This window comes from Perca fluviatilis, chromosome 21 (genome assembly GCF_010015445.1).
Source record: "Perca fluviatilis chromosome 21, GENO_Pfluv_1.0, whole genome shotgun sequence".
In the NCBI taxonomy this organism is placed as follows: Eukaryota; Metazoa; Chordata; class Actinopteri; order Perciformes; family Percidae; genus Perca; species Perca fluviatilis.
The window spans coordinates 23,264,990-23,281,705 of NC_053132.1; the positions used below are offsets into that span (position 1 = coordinate 23,264,990).

The following is a 16,716-nucleotide window of genomic DNA, read 5'->3' on the forward strand; positions in this document are numbered from 1 at the left end:
TCTTCACTTGCTGGCTGGATGTCATGCTCCTCGCATTACATGATAAGAGTTCTCGCCTCCGGCAGCCAGCGGGCTGATGAACGGACAGCGCACTCGGTCAGGGAGACGCGAGGCCTTACGTCTCCCACCGCATGGGGCATCTGCGGCTTAACTGATCCACTCCAAACAAACAGCGGGGGGGGTATAGGATAGGAATGGAAATAAGGAGTAAAAGGAAAGACAAATGGAAGGAAAGGAGGAATCAGCAGACTGTCAAACTAGCTCGCAGGATTTTACCGGACGCTTCCCAGTGGCTCCGTTCAGGAAGCAGAGGAGAAGGGCAACCTTTGTCCCCATGCAGTCCAGCTTCCTAACTCCCAACCTCCCCGATCCAGCATCCATTACCACCCCTGACCACCCCAGGCTCAAAATGAAGAACTGCACCACAGCACCTTTTCAATTGTGGTTTGAATGACTTTTATTACATTAGCACTTTAGAACACACAGCGTTATGCAATGCATTACCATGTATTTATTTATGTACAGTACAGGCCAAAAGTTTGGACACACCTTCTCATTCAAATGCATTTCCTTTTTATTTTCATGACTATTTACATTGTAGATTCTCACTGAAGGCATCAAAACTATGAATGAACACATGTGGAATTAGGTACTTAACAAAAAAGTGTGAAATAACTGAAAACATGTCTTATATTTTAGATTCTTCAAAGTAGCCACCCTTTGCTTTTTTATTAATAAGGGAAACAATTCCACTAATTAACCCTGACAAGGCACACCTGTGAAGTGAAAACCATTTCAGGTGACTACCTCATGAAGCTCATTGAGAGAACACCAAGGGTTTGCAGCGCTATCAAAAAAAGCAAAGGGTGGCTACTTTGAAGAATCTAAAATATAAGACATGTTTTCAGTTATTTCACACTTTTTTGTTAAGTACATAATTCCATATGTGTTCATTCATAGTTGTGATGCCTTCAGTGAGAATCTACAATGTAAATAGTCATGAAAATAAAAAGGAAACGCATTTGAATGAGAAGGTGTGTCCAAACTTTTGGCCTGTACTGTATTTAATCATATTTGTACCATGTCTGTGAATCGACCTTTCATGAGCTACTCTTTGTGCCCCTTAACAAATAAAGTTATTTGAATTCAGCGGTGTAGTCTACGTGATACGCAGGTATACGCAGTATACCCACTAAGAAAGCTCCAGGATTTCCATATACCCAATTACAAATGTGAAATGATACGCAACAACATGGTTTTGTGACACAACTTTCACTTCAGATAGTCTTCACAAATACGGGGTTGAGTAATTTGACAGCAAACTAACCTAACACTGCAGAACATGCAGAGAGACCTTTCTCATCTTTCATCGACCCGCTGAGCGCGGTGCATAGTGTGTGCATGGCGACCGGGGCCCAAAAGCTCCGCCGACACCAACGCCAGCATCCTCCCTTCACCGCACATTTAAGACTAATATAAGTAGCCTGCTTTGTTTTGTCCTCGTTGCTTTGGGGTCAACTTTTGTGATCCCTGATGTGAAAGCCCCCTTACTGCTATATATTCCATTCTAATTTTCATATATTTTGAATGTCATCTGTGTTTTCCTTGTCATAGGACAGATAAAGGTATTCCCACCATAAATTGGTACATTAAAGTGTGCAGGAAATTAAGTGTTTGACATTCAGAATAACCCTGGGGGGAGGACACCCAGACCCCCACACTTTGATATGAAGGAAATAAATGCTATATGAGAAGAGAAGAAAAAAGGAGGAAAAATAAGAAAAGAGAAGAGATGAGAAAAAAAGGAACAAGAGGGATATAAGGGATAAGCGAGGAAAAGAGAAAAGGGATAAGAGCAGAAAAAGGGAAAAGAGGTGAGGAAATAAGAAAAGAGAAGGAAAAAGGAGAGAAAGGGGAAGTGGGGAGAAGAGAAAATGATGGAGAGAAGAGGAGAAAAAAAGAACGGAGAAGGGAGAAAGGAAAAGAGAAACAACGAGAGTCGATGTAGAGGAGGCAGAGGGATGAGATATTTTGACATGATTTTATTTTTCTTCATGTCAACCAGCCCGATGAAATGAAGCTGTTTAATAGCTGATGACAGATGGAAAGTCATACTCGTAAACAAAGATGTAAAAAAAAAAGTAGACCTTTTAAAGCGTTTGAAAACAACAACTCCCAGCTCAGTTTTATTCATACTACATAACACATTAAGTCTTTAGTTATGCTTATACATTTGATGATTGAAAAGATGTCTAACAAATATACTGCTGGGAGGTTTCTTCTCCACACACACCCACGCTCTTAAAAAGCCTTCGGCCTATAATATTGCCAGCCAGCAGATGTCACTGTAGAGAAACACACTATTCATTTACTACAAAGGGGGAAACTAATGCAGGAAGAAACTACACCTACAGGTTATCATGTCTTCCAGAAGGTCCACAAGTTTAGGATTTGAGTTCATTTCTGGGCGGGAATATCGGCGGCCTGTGTAAGATACATTAATGAATTGCTTGTGTCCAGTAGCCTACGTGTGGAGTATGGACTACATTTCCCACGATGCATTGAGCGGGGGTTATAGGTTATCAGGACTTGTGTTGTTCTCCACGGCCACTGCACCCTTCTTTCACCGAAAAATAAGAACCTTGCACTTAATATTGTGCAATATTCGTTATCTAACCCGCAGATATAGCTAGCTAAATGAGGGCTGTTTGTCTGCCAGTGTTCACTCAGTGTGTATGAGCGCTGCTCCGGACGAAAACCCTGCTGGGAATAACCAACGGGTGCTGCTGGACTGCTGCGGAGGACTCAACAACGTCGATTATTCGAAGGTAAAAACTAAAACGGTTGAACACGAGGCTGGTCTGCATGTCTAACTTTCACGTGAGGCGGTGTTAACGGCTCAGAAAAGCAGCGACGGTCCCGGTTTGACCGCCTAAACAGAACCAGTCGGCTTTATGGATTGCACAGTGAGCTCGTGACAGCCGGAAAAACAGGCGGTCTATTTTTATCAAAATAAAAGCATGGTTTTCTGCAGACCCACAGCAAAGAAATGTTGGCTCCAAGCAATTAAAAAAAAACAAGTTTTATATACACACACACATATATATATTAATTATATTATATATTAATAATATATTCATTAATATAATATATACATTGTATATTATATATATATTCATTAATATATACATTAATATATTCATTAATATATATATTACACAAAACAGCATTTCTAAACTCATACTTTAATATGTTTTTTTAACCTGCATACTGATACAGTTGAAAAAAACAAAGTAGGCTAAATAAGTCATATTTCTATGATCCCTCTGCAGTGAATAACAGAAGCAGCTTGTCATATGCACAATTTCAGGTAGTCACTGTTTATGATTTTAAGCGAGGTAGCCAACTAATTGACATATAAGCTTTATTTCAGACCCAGCTAGGTGGATCCATATCACAATAAAACACACACACAAAGTATAACCTAAAATACAAAAACCTTCCACAATGTTCAGTGTCTGACATACAGACATGTTCGCCAATGGTTCCACGGTGTGGAAGAAAATCTGACAGAACTGCGTAACAGGGTTAGCCAAAACAGTGATCAAGTCATTTTGTGACTCAGATACCCTACACATAAATGTATACATCAGGTCACGTAAAACAGCAGAGCAGGTAGGTACCCCGACACTGACAAACATATGGCTCGCACTGGAGCTTCTTGGAGCTCTCAGCAGCAGCCTCATGCTGTCATTATAAGCCACTATTAGTTTTCTAATACTGCCTTGCTTGTAACGACACCACAGGTAGGCAGTATACAAAGGTGTACAATACGCTCGGAAGAGTGAGATCTTCACAGGTACAGAGCACATGCTAAACTTACGACACAGCATGTTCGCTTGAGCATACGGCTTCCGACGCTGCCTATAGATACCCTTATCATCAGACAGGTCATTTGCAACAATATGGCCCAAATATGTCATTTCAGTGCACACCCTAAGTGCAGTGCCAGACAGATAGAAGTCTGTCTTCTCTACTTCTAATAATCACAATCTTACTCTTTTTGGCATTGTATTTTATATCAAAATCAGCACCATACTGTGTGCATATTCTCAGAAGCTGTTGGAGACCAGCTAAAAATGACCAAATCATCTGCGTACATAAGGTGATTAATTAGTGAGTCACCAACCCCACAACCCGTACCACATACATTTAAAATCAAAGACAGATCATTCAATCGTTGCAGAGATCCAGCAGAACTGGACAGCAACACGTCTACTGTTTATGTAGCTGTTGTAGATGCCATATCTGTCACTTACTTTACTTAGTTCTCTTCTTATTTGTTCATTCTGATGATAACACATTGGCACAAAGAATTCTGTTTGATTTCGTCAGTCTAGTGATGTAATGGATGTCATTAAAATTAAATCATGACACTTTTAATGCAAAGTTAGCATTGTCTGAGATGTCTTTGTCACGGCAACTTGACATTAGGGAAGACAACGATCTCTGTGTCATGACAACTTGACATTAACCTAGATAGATAGATATATAGTCATAAATATGTCATGACAGGCCTTCGTTGATGTCAAGTTGTCCCGACAAAGACATCTCGGACAATGCTGACTTTGCGTTAAGTGTCATCATTTACCGAATGACACTTAATGACAACAGTCATGAACACTCAGAATGACCCCCTTCATGTTCCCAATAGGTGTCATGTCAGAATAATGACGGTGCCATGTCAGTCTTATGCACAAATAAATTCAAATAAAGTGTTACCAAGATATTTGTTTTTTTTCAACTGTGTCAGTATGCAGGTTAAAAAAACATATTAAAGTATTAGTTTAGAAAAGCTATTTAGTTGTAAAAGAAACAAACATCTTTTATTTGTCTTCATCTCTGCCGTCAGCAGGCATAAGATGGCAAACCACACACAGCACTCCAGTGTGTGAAGGAGAAGGAATATCAGATTATAAATAATTTTTTATGCCAATGTGCTGTGCTTCATTTTAAAAAAGCCCCATTTTGCCTGTTTGTTCCTTTCATCCACAATAAAAACATTGTCTAAAGGCCCGCTACTGGGATTTGATACACCAGCACAAGCACAAGCAGTATTATGCGGTTATAATTGGACTTTTAGACTATAACTAACAGTGTCTAGCACATGTCTTTTTAATTAAAAAAAATAACTTCAAATAATTAAAAAAAGCCTCTTAAAGGTCAAGAAAATGATGATGCAAGCCTATCTGCTGAAGCTCTCTGTACTTCAACGTTTAACTAAAACGTATCTGCAATAGAGGATTTAGAAATGATGTTCGGGTTCGGGTCGGGCTCGGTCACATCAGCGCGATAAGTAGGGTTGGGTACCGAAACTCGGTGCCAATAGGGAACCGGTGCCGACGTAAACGGTAGTAACAAGACCAAATAAGAACGAAAGTTTCGGTGCCTCATTTCGGTGCTTGACTTTACACTACAACTGACAGCATGTAACGTTAGCCTACCTTTAGCTAGCAGCTGGATTAAACACCGGTAAAATGCTGACAGCCAACGTTAAACAGTGTAAAGTGTGACTGTATTTCACTGTGGAGGACTTCAACAGCGGGATGTAACAGTCTGCTCTGCAGCGCAGCAGCAGCTGCCGTTGTCGCAATTCATAGATATACAGTAGTAGTACTAGTACTACTATGTTTATATGGTCGGAATTAAACAACACAGACGGTGCGTTCACTTGCAGCTGCCGTTGTCGGAATTAAACAACACAGACGGTGCGTTCACTTGCAGCTGCCGTTGTCGGAATTAAACAACACAGACGGTGCGTTCACTCGCAGCTGCCGTTGTCGGAATTAAACAACACAGACGGTGCGTTCACTTGCAGCTGCCGTTGTCGGAATTAAACAACACAGACGGTGCATTCACTTAAAACAGGTAGCCTCGTGGTGCATTCACAGTAATTGTAAAATACCCTTTTCCCATCTGGGGTTCAACAGCAATTTACTGGTGAAATAAGTTATTGTTATTGTTATAGTTATTACATTATTATTAAATCTTTAATTTTGACCATGGCCTTAGCAATAAACAAGTCACTGACTGTTGTTTACTACCCTTATTTTTTTTCTTCTTCTATTTTTTTTTAACTTTATTGAAAAGTACCGGTTCAGGCACCGGCACCATTTTAAAAGTATCGATTTAGCACCGGAATCGAAAAAAAACCAAACGATACCCAACCCTAGCGATAAGGCATTGAACATTTTAAATTTAAAACAGCTTATAATGTACGCTTGTTGCCCCGTGTGCGCTGATGCGCTCATCTGTTGACATTTCCGAATGCCTTCCTACAGTTGCTTAATAAAAGCGGACTTTCCACACAAACAAACTTACACGTGTCATTAGTGTGAGGAAAAAAATGATATTTTAACTGTGTCGGGTCGGGCTCGGACATAAATATCTTAATGCCTGTCGGGCTTGGGCCGCGTTTGGTCACGGCTCTGTCGGACGCGGGCCGGGCTCGGACAGAAAAATGCGCCCCGATCCGCACTCTAATCTGCAAGCTAAATGGGAAATAACATGGGAATAAGTAGCCAAAGAAGTTTGAGGTTTAAACATAAAGTCCAACATAAAAATAGGAATCTCAAGACCAAGTAAGTCTGAGTACATTTACGTTTAAGTCTTACAGACCCATTTCTATCCACCTGTTTTCATGCGCATTGTCAATTTGCGCACAAAAATGGAAATATTGCAATAAAGTCTTGTGTGGGGCAGAGAAGTTGCTGTATTGATAAAAGCACAATGCAAGTACAGTGGAAACAGACTAAACCACTGATGTGACTGATCAAATTTTAAATGGTCACACTGCAGCTGCTCTGTCTACGTTGGTTCCAAAGCCCAGTTCAAGGTCCGAGCGCATTACGAGATCTGCTATAAATGGACTTTTGCCTCTACCGGCTTTTGGAAACTGTTATGGACAGAGATCTTTTTTCTATGTGCTCACTAAAGTCTGGAATGACATTCCACAGCACATCAGAACTTTAACGTCAATAAGATCATTTAAATTAACATTTGCTCGCTATTTAATGGAGAGGTATACTTGTGACCATTGAGTCAGCTTTATGGCTTTGCCCTGTTGCTCATTCTCCTGGTCTGTGTGTTTGTTACTGTTCTGTCTAGGAGTTTTTGTAGTGTATGTGGTGTTTATGTTCTGCAGAGCAGGAACCTGCTGAAAATCAGTTTTACACTGAGTCAGGCCCGATTGTCTTTAATCTTTTCCTGTTTAATAAATAAAAAATGAAAATGAAAAAAATTATGTCTGTTCCACTGAAGAGATAAAAAAAAAAGCTGCAGATGAAAACATCTGATCTGTGTGGAGCGATCGAGGAGACTCAAATTCATACGTGAAACATACCTAAACGTCATATTTCCAATCACAATTTCTGCATGGTTTTCCACCGTTTCAGGTTTGACCGGCGCTCTTTAAATTCCGTCATGTTGCGTCATCTTCTTCTGCAGTGGTTGAATGCTACCTGACTGGTGAATTAGCGCCACCAGCTGTTTATCTTGATGCGCTCAGCTGCTAATGTTCACATACCAGTAGTTGATGAAAATACGTACATTATCTCGCACCAACCTTTGCAGATTTTCTAAAAATTCTGTTAAAATTTGCTCTAAATTTGGATGAAAATCTGGCAAAAATCTATGGCGACCTGTCACAATATTGAACACCTTTTTATAACTAGCTATGGAAGACGGTATTTTAGGCCACACTTTTATAACCCTCCATCTTTCCATGAAATTATGTTTTTTTTATGTATTTATGTTTATTTTCACACAGCTGTTTCTTTCAGATGGACTTGACACCGATGGAAGGACTCCTAAAACACATCGACTTTGGTGACGCCAGCTTTTGTATCGCTGTGATCGCCATCATTTTCAACCCTTTCTTCTGGAATGTGGTAAGAGATACTCCTAGATACTCTAGCTACTAAATAGTCATGTACGTATAACCTCTTGTATACTTTATCATATGTATTTAAAGGTTGGTCCGGTTAAGTTCACTGAGGTCTGGAGCAAGGTCGAAATCAAAAACCGTTAGCGTTCATGATGGCTGAAATGATGGCATTTTTAACTCTCACTGTTGATGATTTTAAGTGACTTAGCCAACTAATTGTTGCAGAGATCCAGCAGAACTGGGCAGTAAAATGTCTACTGTTAATGTAGCTGTTGTAGATGCCATATCTGTCACTTACTTTAATTAGTTCTCTTTTTATTTGTTCATTCTGATGATAACACATTGGCACAAAGAATTCTGTTTGACTTCTAATGATGTAATGGACTCCGCAAAAAGCTTATTTTAAAGGGTGGAGATAGAGCCTTTCAATGATATTCCTAAATTGATTTTCGGTTGGATACCAGCAAATGTCCTATAGCATTCAAAGTGTACAGGCAGCTCAGCGTGTCTTCACCCTTTTATACTAGAGATGTTCCGATACCGATACCAGTATTGGTATCGGCTTCGATACTGCCTAAAACGCTGGTATCGGTATCGGGAAGTACTTGAGTTTATGCACCGATCCGATACCACGTAATAAAGCCCTAAAGAAAATCTATGTTAAAGGGGTGATAGAATGATTATATAGGGTATTTTACACTGTTCCTTAAGGTCTCCTAATGGGGTATGTAACATTGGTTGGGCTGAAAATTGCCCGAATGCTGTTTTATTAGGCCCTTAACTACCCTGTGAATATGGCTCTATTTGGAACAAGAGCTTTTCTTTCAAATATGGTATGCTCATTAATATTCCGAATGAGCTACGTGCTGATTGGTTTGAGCAAACTCATAGATAGAAACACATGGGAGACTCTCATATTTCAGACACTGCAAAGTTATACATTGTTTATCGGGCTATTCCATTACAAAATTCACTTCTGAAACTTTTTTTATGCGAGAAATCAACTATGTAAAGCTCAAGCCATGGGCCCGCGTTTACAAAATGGATGGCTAATTGCAAATTTTGTCCGACTGTGTCGGAGTTCAGCGGCCGGTGCTGCCTGTGTTGCTGCCTCGCCGCCCGGCCTGCCTTCCTTCACAGACCCGGCCTGCTGTGGGGTACTTTGAGTTCCGCCACTGGCAGCCCACTGCACTCCATACCCGCCAAGAAAGTCACCGTCTTGCTTGCGCTAATGACAACCAAATGCCCCGCCGCCTGACAGAGCTCCAGGGCCTGCAACTCCTCTCTTCCTGCTAGCTAAATGCCCGGTGTATGTGGAGTGAGAGCGCGGTCAGCGGCTTGTTACACCAGCAATCTCTTACCACAGGTTTCAGTTAATCTTTTAATGTGTGTAATTATAATATGTTGAGTTACTTAAACAAACGATTGGGGAAATAAACGCCGCTTTTCCGCAAGTCACATTGATAGAGCCTGCGGCTGGATGTAGATTTGTAGCTACAAATCACGGATAGTTAGCTTCATTTTCGGCGTCATTCCGAGCATATTTACAGTTTGAATTTCGTCACGCCACATATACAACATCTAGCTAAATGTCTTATAAAGTTAACAACGGTGTCCGATTTCAAATTAATGAATATTTGTGAAGAGTAGGGCTTCCGTTAGCTGCAACTGTCCCTTCAATCCTAGCTACCTGTGTAGCTACAAATCACGGAGAGTTAGCTTAATTCTTGGTCGTAATTCGAGTATATTTACAGTTTGAATTTCGTCACGCCACGTATACAACATCTAGCTAAATATCTTATAAAGCTAACAACGGTGTCCGATTTCAAGTTAATGAATATTTGTGAATTTCAGAGGAATTCTAAGAGGAGGCTAGCTAGCTCTCATTGATAGAGCTACATCCAGCAGCAGGCTCTATCAATGAGACTCGCGGACTAGCGGTGTTTATTTCCCCAATTGTTTGTTTAAGTAACTCAACACATTATAATTACACACATTAAAAGATTAACTGAAACCTGTGGTAAGAGATTGCTGGCGTAACAAGCTCGCTGACCGCGCTCTCACTCACATACACCGGGCATTTAGCTAGCAGGAAGAGGGGAGTTGCAGGCCCTGGAGCTCTGTCAGGGGCGGGGCATTTGGTTGTCATTAGCCCAAAAGAGCGTACTTTGGCGTGCGGGTATGGAGTGCGGTGGGCTGCCAGTCGTGGCAGGAACTCCAAGAATACCTCACAGCGCCCGGGTCTGTGAAGGAAGGCAGGGCGGGCGGGCGGGAAGCTACAGGCAGCACCGGCGCTGAACTCCAACACACAGTCGGACAAAATTTGCAATTAGCCATCCATTTTCGTAAAGCGGCCCATATTTGAGCTTTACATAGTTGATTTCTTGCATAAAAAAGTTTCAGAAGTTAATTTTGTAATGGAATAGCAGAGATCTGCGTGACCTAGCTAGATTCAGAAGACTACCTGATCTCAGGTCAGTTGTGTAGCCTATGTAAATGTTGGGGCGTGACCGTTCTCTTAATACACCCAAGGGCTGACGCAGTTTCCGGTTTTTGGGAGGTTGACGTCAACTTCCAGCTTTGTTGAGATTCGCCCGTTTTCAGCGGCAGTTTAAAAATATGAGATTTTCATAGTAAAGGGGTGTCAATGGGATTTTGAGCTTCTATGTATGTCCTATTTACCCACCGAACTGTCGTTATTCAACTATGACAGGGTAAAGTCGGTTTTGCATTCTATCACCCCTTTAAAGTAGTTTTATTTATTTTCTTTTTCACAAAGAGTTTAACCTGAGCCAGACAGACAACAAATATAGAAATAATATCACATCCATGCAGGTAGTATACAATTGTTAAAACCTAATAAAATATATGACTAGTATCGGTACTCGTTATCGGGAAGCAAAAAATGGTATTGGGCCATCTCTACTTTATACCCAACTTTGCTGAAACAGCAGTCTGTGTTTTTGGCAGCCATGTACGAACAATAGCAACACTGCTGCTGTTTGTGGCTGTTAGTAATCAGCAGGCACTTAGCCTAACAAGCTAATCAGTGAATCACTGTTTGTGTTCATTAACTCGAGAAATGTAATGAATCCCCAGCAGTGGTGCTTCTGGCTTGGCCAGATGCACACCAGGGTTTTATTGGTGGGAAGCTGATGAGGTATTTTGTCCTATTTGCTGCAATACTAACTCCTACTGGTTGGTTGGGGCACCTGGTGGATGGGGAAAATGTGAACTTCCACTTCAGTTACGTCCTCCTCCTGAAGCCTTACTCCGTCGGGTGCACCGCATAGAGCATTTTAGGGCTGCAGCTATGGTTTATTTTAGTACTCGAGTCCCATCGATTATTTGAGTAATTGGATAAGACGTACTTTTGCTTTATTAAATAGCAATAGTAAATAGTGGTTTGTTTGGTTGAATACGCAATAGGCCGCATACCTGTCAAGTTTTGGATTTGAAAATAAGGGAAATTTTCCGGCGCCCACTGCGAGCAGTTCCACCACCCCAACCAAGCTCCAGTATCCCTTACATTTTAAGACAGGTGTACAAGAAAGAGATAAAATCACCACTTGATGCAGAATGCTGAAAACATTACAATTTATAACATTGCTTGTCTTTACATTTACATTTTATTTTCATTCCACACATTTCACATAACTTTTCTTTACTCTTTTAGTGAGTTGTTGTACAAATTTGTTGCAGACTTTGCATTCTTTAAGACTGTTTTGGAAGGAGTGTATTTGTGGGCTGGGCCAGAGTGGTTACAGTTTTTTCCAATTGCTAACACACTAAAAGGACATGCATAGCACAATTATTTAAACTGACACGCAGAGAGCAAAACCTCTTCTCAAGTCTCCAAAAGTCTAAACACATTTTCTGCTTTACACACATTTTGCAATTCGAAATGGCCCTTTTTAAATGCACTGAACATCAAACACTGCCATTCAAAATTACACTACATGAGCTAATTGGCCAACATATGTGCCACCTGGCCAAACACCTCAATGCTTTATTGTTACCACTTCAATCATAAAGTAAGCACTATAAAAAGACCACATGTGAGCACCTCTTTTTTTTCTATATATTTTTTCTGCAATTTTCTTTTTCAGTTTACTGTTTGTTGTGAGCATATTTCTGTTCAGTCCTATGTAAATATATCTGCTGTGCATATGTTGCACTGACTTGTTTGGTTAAAAATTCAAACATAAATGTTTCAACATCATGTGTGTGTATCTGCAGATAGATAGATAGATAGATAGATAGATAGATAGATAGATAGATAGATAGATACTTTATTCATCCCGAAGGAAATTTTAGGATCCAGTAGCTTAGACAACCTTACTGTAACACAACAAACACATATACACACATATATCACACATACATAAGAATAAAAATAAAAATAAAAATCACGCACAGAAATGCAATGACATGATAAGGTCTGTGCAATGACCATGATAAGGTCTGTGCATGTGAACAATCTGACGAATTTTATACAATTTGAACTATTTTAGTATTATGGCAAAGCATTCTAAAGATGAGAGTGCTTTTCATTATGCCCAACAGTGTGTAGTTGGTTAGACAAAAATCTGGTAATATGAATGAAGTGTGTGCCATGTGGTGCAAAAGTTTGATTTTGATAATGCTATATGTAGTTTTGGTTGCAGTGCTTCATTTTACAGGATATATATGGTATTTTGCAGTTTGGGTGTGTGGTTTTGTGAATTGTGTTAAGTATTTTGATAAAACCACACTAGTTTCGTACCATGCTAAACACCCTTTCTGAACTTGCATTGCTATGGGGAATGCATAGTAAAGCCTTCATAAGTTTTGGCAGCGCACCGTCTCTGTCGTAGCGTCCATCATCCGTCTCTGTTTTTTTCTTCTTTTTTTTCCCCGCGTTGTCACTCATCATCTGACTGCCTACTGCAGGTGGAAGTTATCGTGAGGCTCGTGACAGAGCTCAGATTGGGAATGTTTTTTTTTTACTCCGCTCGGACCCGGGCTATTTTTTAATAACGCAGGGTAAAATACGGGAATTTCCCGGCCAAAACGGGATACTTGACAGGTATGAATAGGTGGTGCCCTACCCTGCCGGCAGGATATTTTCACCAGGCGCTGCAAGAAAAAGGCTAGACAAATCACTGCACTTTTTGTAGTTTTCTCTGGCCTGTCTCTTCCTCTTCCTCTCTTTATTTTTTTTTTCATAATTATTTTTATTATTTCCATCAAGAAGCAATACATATATCAACATACTGTGTAATTTCACACTCCAAACTGGATACATTTCCTACCGGTATCAGTATTCTTCTACTCCACATTTTTAACACACAAACCCAAACACACCCATTTTTATATGTATATAGGTGTATATGGAGTTTAATGGGTTATACGTAGCCTCGATGCAAAGGAATTTGAATCAATGATTTATAGTAATGAAGTTGCCTCCAATGCTGACTGTTGATCCGTCTTTGTCAAATCAAAGAAAACTGTCCCCACAGTGTCTGAGCCTGATATAACTGCCCCTTTTGTCTATCACAAAGGGGGTTATATTAGGGCTGCAACTAACGATTCATCTGTTGTTGTTTTTTTTCTCGTTTAATCGATTAGTTGTTTGGTCTCTAAAATGTCAGAAAATGGTGAACGATGTGGATCAGTGTTTCCCAAAAGCCCAAGAAGACGTCCTCAAATGTCTCATTTTGTCCACAACTCAAAGATAGTCAGTTTACTGTCACAGAGGAGAGGAGAAAGTAGAACATATTCACATTTAAGAAGCTGGAATCAAAGAATTTTTACTTTTGTCTGAAGAAATTACTCAAACCGACTAATCGATTATCAAAATAGTTGGCGATTCATTTGAGAGTTGACAACTAATCGATTAATCTTTGCAGCTCTAGATTATATTTCACAGATTTATCAGATATCTTATCTTAAAATTTTAGGATAATGATCAGACAATCAAGACTGATTATAGCTCATCTCTAAAAGACTAAAAATCGCAAAAAATTGCATTTTAATATGAGGCGATAACAAATGTGTTTGGGGTGTGTTGATTGCAATGCACTGTAAAAGAGTCAATCCTAAAGCATAGGGCTGGGCGATATGGAGTTAGATATCACGATATTCTTGACCAAATACCTCGATATCGATATTGTGGCGATATTCTAGTGTTGAAAATTGGTGCTTTAACAAAATCTCTTCACACTGAGATTTCAGATAAATAATCATCAGTAATGTGGACATATAGTCTAAGTGGGGAAAAGGCAAATAATAGAACAGCTAAAACAGTCTGGTAAGTTCAGAAAAGTACACTTTACTGTAATGCAGCTTTTAAAACCAGTAAAAGACAACACCTTGTCATCTCACGATATTACGATATCCAAAATCTAAGACGATATCTAGTCTCAATATCACAATATCAATATAATATCGATATATTGCCCAGCCCTACTAAAGCATGGACTAGTGCTATGCAGCCTTGAGTCATACAGTACATTTCAAGTCGCATCTTGTGCGGTGATGGGGTTTACTGTGTGAATCATGCCAACACTCTAGTCTAATTATGCGTGGAGCTTTAGATAACACTGCAATTCATTTAGTAGTCATGTTAGAAATGTTATTGTTGTACTCCCCCACACTCTTTATGTGGCACTTTGCACACTCTTTATGTGGCACTTTGCTGTCAAACAGGGTCAAAGTGCACCATTATAATTATAATGTACTTGCTCATAACTAAAAAGCTATGAATTGAAAATGTTAAATGTTTTTAAAGCACTAATGCGACAAAGAAAATCTGTGAATAAATAAAGACATTCAAATTGGCAAGATGTTCAACAGGTATACTGCAGTTGAATTTCTATTCTGTTTCTATTTGAAACAATGTGTTCCATCTGACATATTTTATTTAGTTATGATGTTAACTACTACTACTACTACATGTACATAATAATAATAATAATAATAATAATATGATAACATTTTTTATTTAAATGTTAAGTTCATTTAATATAGCACCTTTTACAGACCAAAGTCACAAGGTGCTTCAAGAGGGAAATTGTTGAAAATAAGACCAAAAACCAGTAGAAAAAAAAAAGAATAAAATTACAATAGAAATACAAATAAAACCAGCTGTAGACGGTCTATGCAGGTGAAAAGGGAATCATGATGGTAGCTTGGTAGTAGTAGTAGTAGTAGTAGTAGTAGTAGTAGATAACTTTATTGTCCCCGTGGGGCAGTTGGGTTTGCGGCACAGTCGCAAGGCACTTCATCGCAGGACATCAGACATATGATACAAACAAATAGTCCCTACATCAGACACCGACAGACATAACATGAAGAACATATATCATCACACACTACAATACACTATACACCCTTGAGTATGACCAGGCCAGCTGGACATCTAGCTTTTTTTGACTGATTTAAGGCTTTTATGGCTTGTGGTACAAAAGAGAATTTGGATCTGTTCTTGGGGTGGGCAGAAACGACACCTAGATGGCAGTAGTTTAAAATGAAATGCCAGGGGTTGTGTGTAGTCACATGCTATGTTATTGGCCAGTCTGTCTTTGTAAATGTGTTCAATGCTCGGTAGCGTTATCCCAAGTAACTTGCTGGCAGTTGTAACTGTTTTTCTGATTGTCTTTTCCTGTGATTCAGTGGCATTTCCGAAACCAGCAGATACCACAGCAAGTTCAAACACTTTCAATAAAAGCAGTATAAAACATTTGGAGCATTTTGTTATTGACCTTAAAAACAAGCACTTTCTTTAAAAAGTACATTCTTTGATGTGTCTTAGTGTGCAAAAGATCAGTCCATGAGTCCCATTTAAGGTTGTTGTCCAGTACAATACCAAGGTATTTGTAGTTTGTAACAACCTGAATAGTCTCCCCATTGATAACAGTGTCGGTGGATTGCTGTGACTTTCTAAAATCTATGGACATTTCTTTGGTCTTATTGGTATTTCAAATTAAGTGTGACTTATTGCACCATTCTAAAAAGGAGTCTAAAACTGGCCCTTGATCTACCTCCCCATCCTGTAGCAGACTCACTAGAGCTGTGTCATCTGCATATTTAATGAAGTGCCTGTTTTGTAAAGAGCTAGCGCATGAATTTGTGTATGAAATAAATAGTAAAGGATATTAAACACATCCTTGTGGAGAGGCTGTGGATGTTGTCATCGCATCAGACAGAAATGAGCCCACTCTGACCCGCTGGACTCTACTGGTAAGAAAGTCCATGATCCAACAAATAATACCTGTATTAAGATATAATTCACTGGCTAAAATATCTGCAAGAATCTCAGGTTGCATGGTGTTAAAAGCTGATGAAAAGTCCACAAATAGAATCTTAGCATGAGTATTTGGTTTCTCAAGCTGTGCAAAAGGTCCATTAATGTCAAAATTGCATCATCCACCCCCCTGGAGACCTCTTTACCAGATGCTCTGATTTCCAGATTTGATAACATTGCTAGGCTGTAGGATCATTTGGCTAAAATTGGCGTAATTTACTTGCTGCTTTTTGAAATGGTGTTTGATTTTACCATTAAGTCATCACACCTGCACTGGCAGGCAGCACACATTCTCATCATGCAGTAGCTCTCTCCTTACAAAGAAAAGCCATCATAATAAAGCAAGTGTCACTGAGGTGCTCTTGGCCTTGCACATGATCCCAAATCACCCTTTTTGTGCATTTTGCTGGAAGCTGAGCATATGAGCGAAGTAGAGCGGTGAGAATTTTCCGTTCCTTGTTCACGGAGCTGTTCGCTTTCTCCA

The 16,716-nt window shown here is 39.6% G+C and overlaps 1 protein-coding gene across 2 annotated transcripts in view; it reads left to right on the plus strand.

The window, feature by feature from the left end:
- Positions 1 to 2,493: 2,493 nt before the first annotated feature.
- pemt (phosphatidylethanolamine N-methyltransferase) overlaps positions 2,494 to 16,716 on the plus strand; it is an 85,040-nt gene continuing 70,817 nt past the window's right edge. Inside the window, exons 1-2 of one of the 2 annotated variants that reach the window (XM_039789358.1) lie at positions 2,494 to 2,828; positions 7,829 to 7,949. In XM_039789358.1, the coding sequence (XP_039645292.1) occupies positions 7,842 to 7,949 (108 nt within the window). In that variant the 5' untranslated portion in view covers positions 2,494 to 2,828; positions 7,829 to 7,841. The remainder of the gene's footprint in view (positions 2,829 to 7,828; positions 7,950 to 16,716) is intronic. The other variant, XM_039789357.1, reaches the window with a different exon arrangement.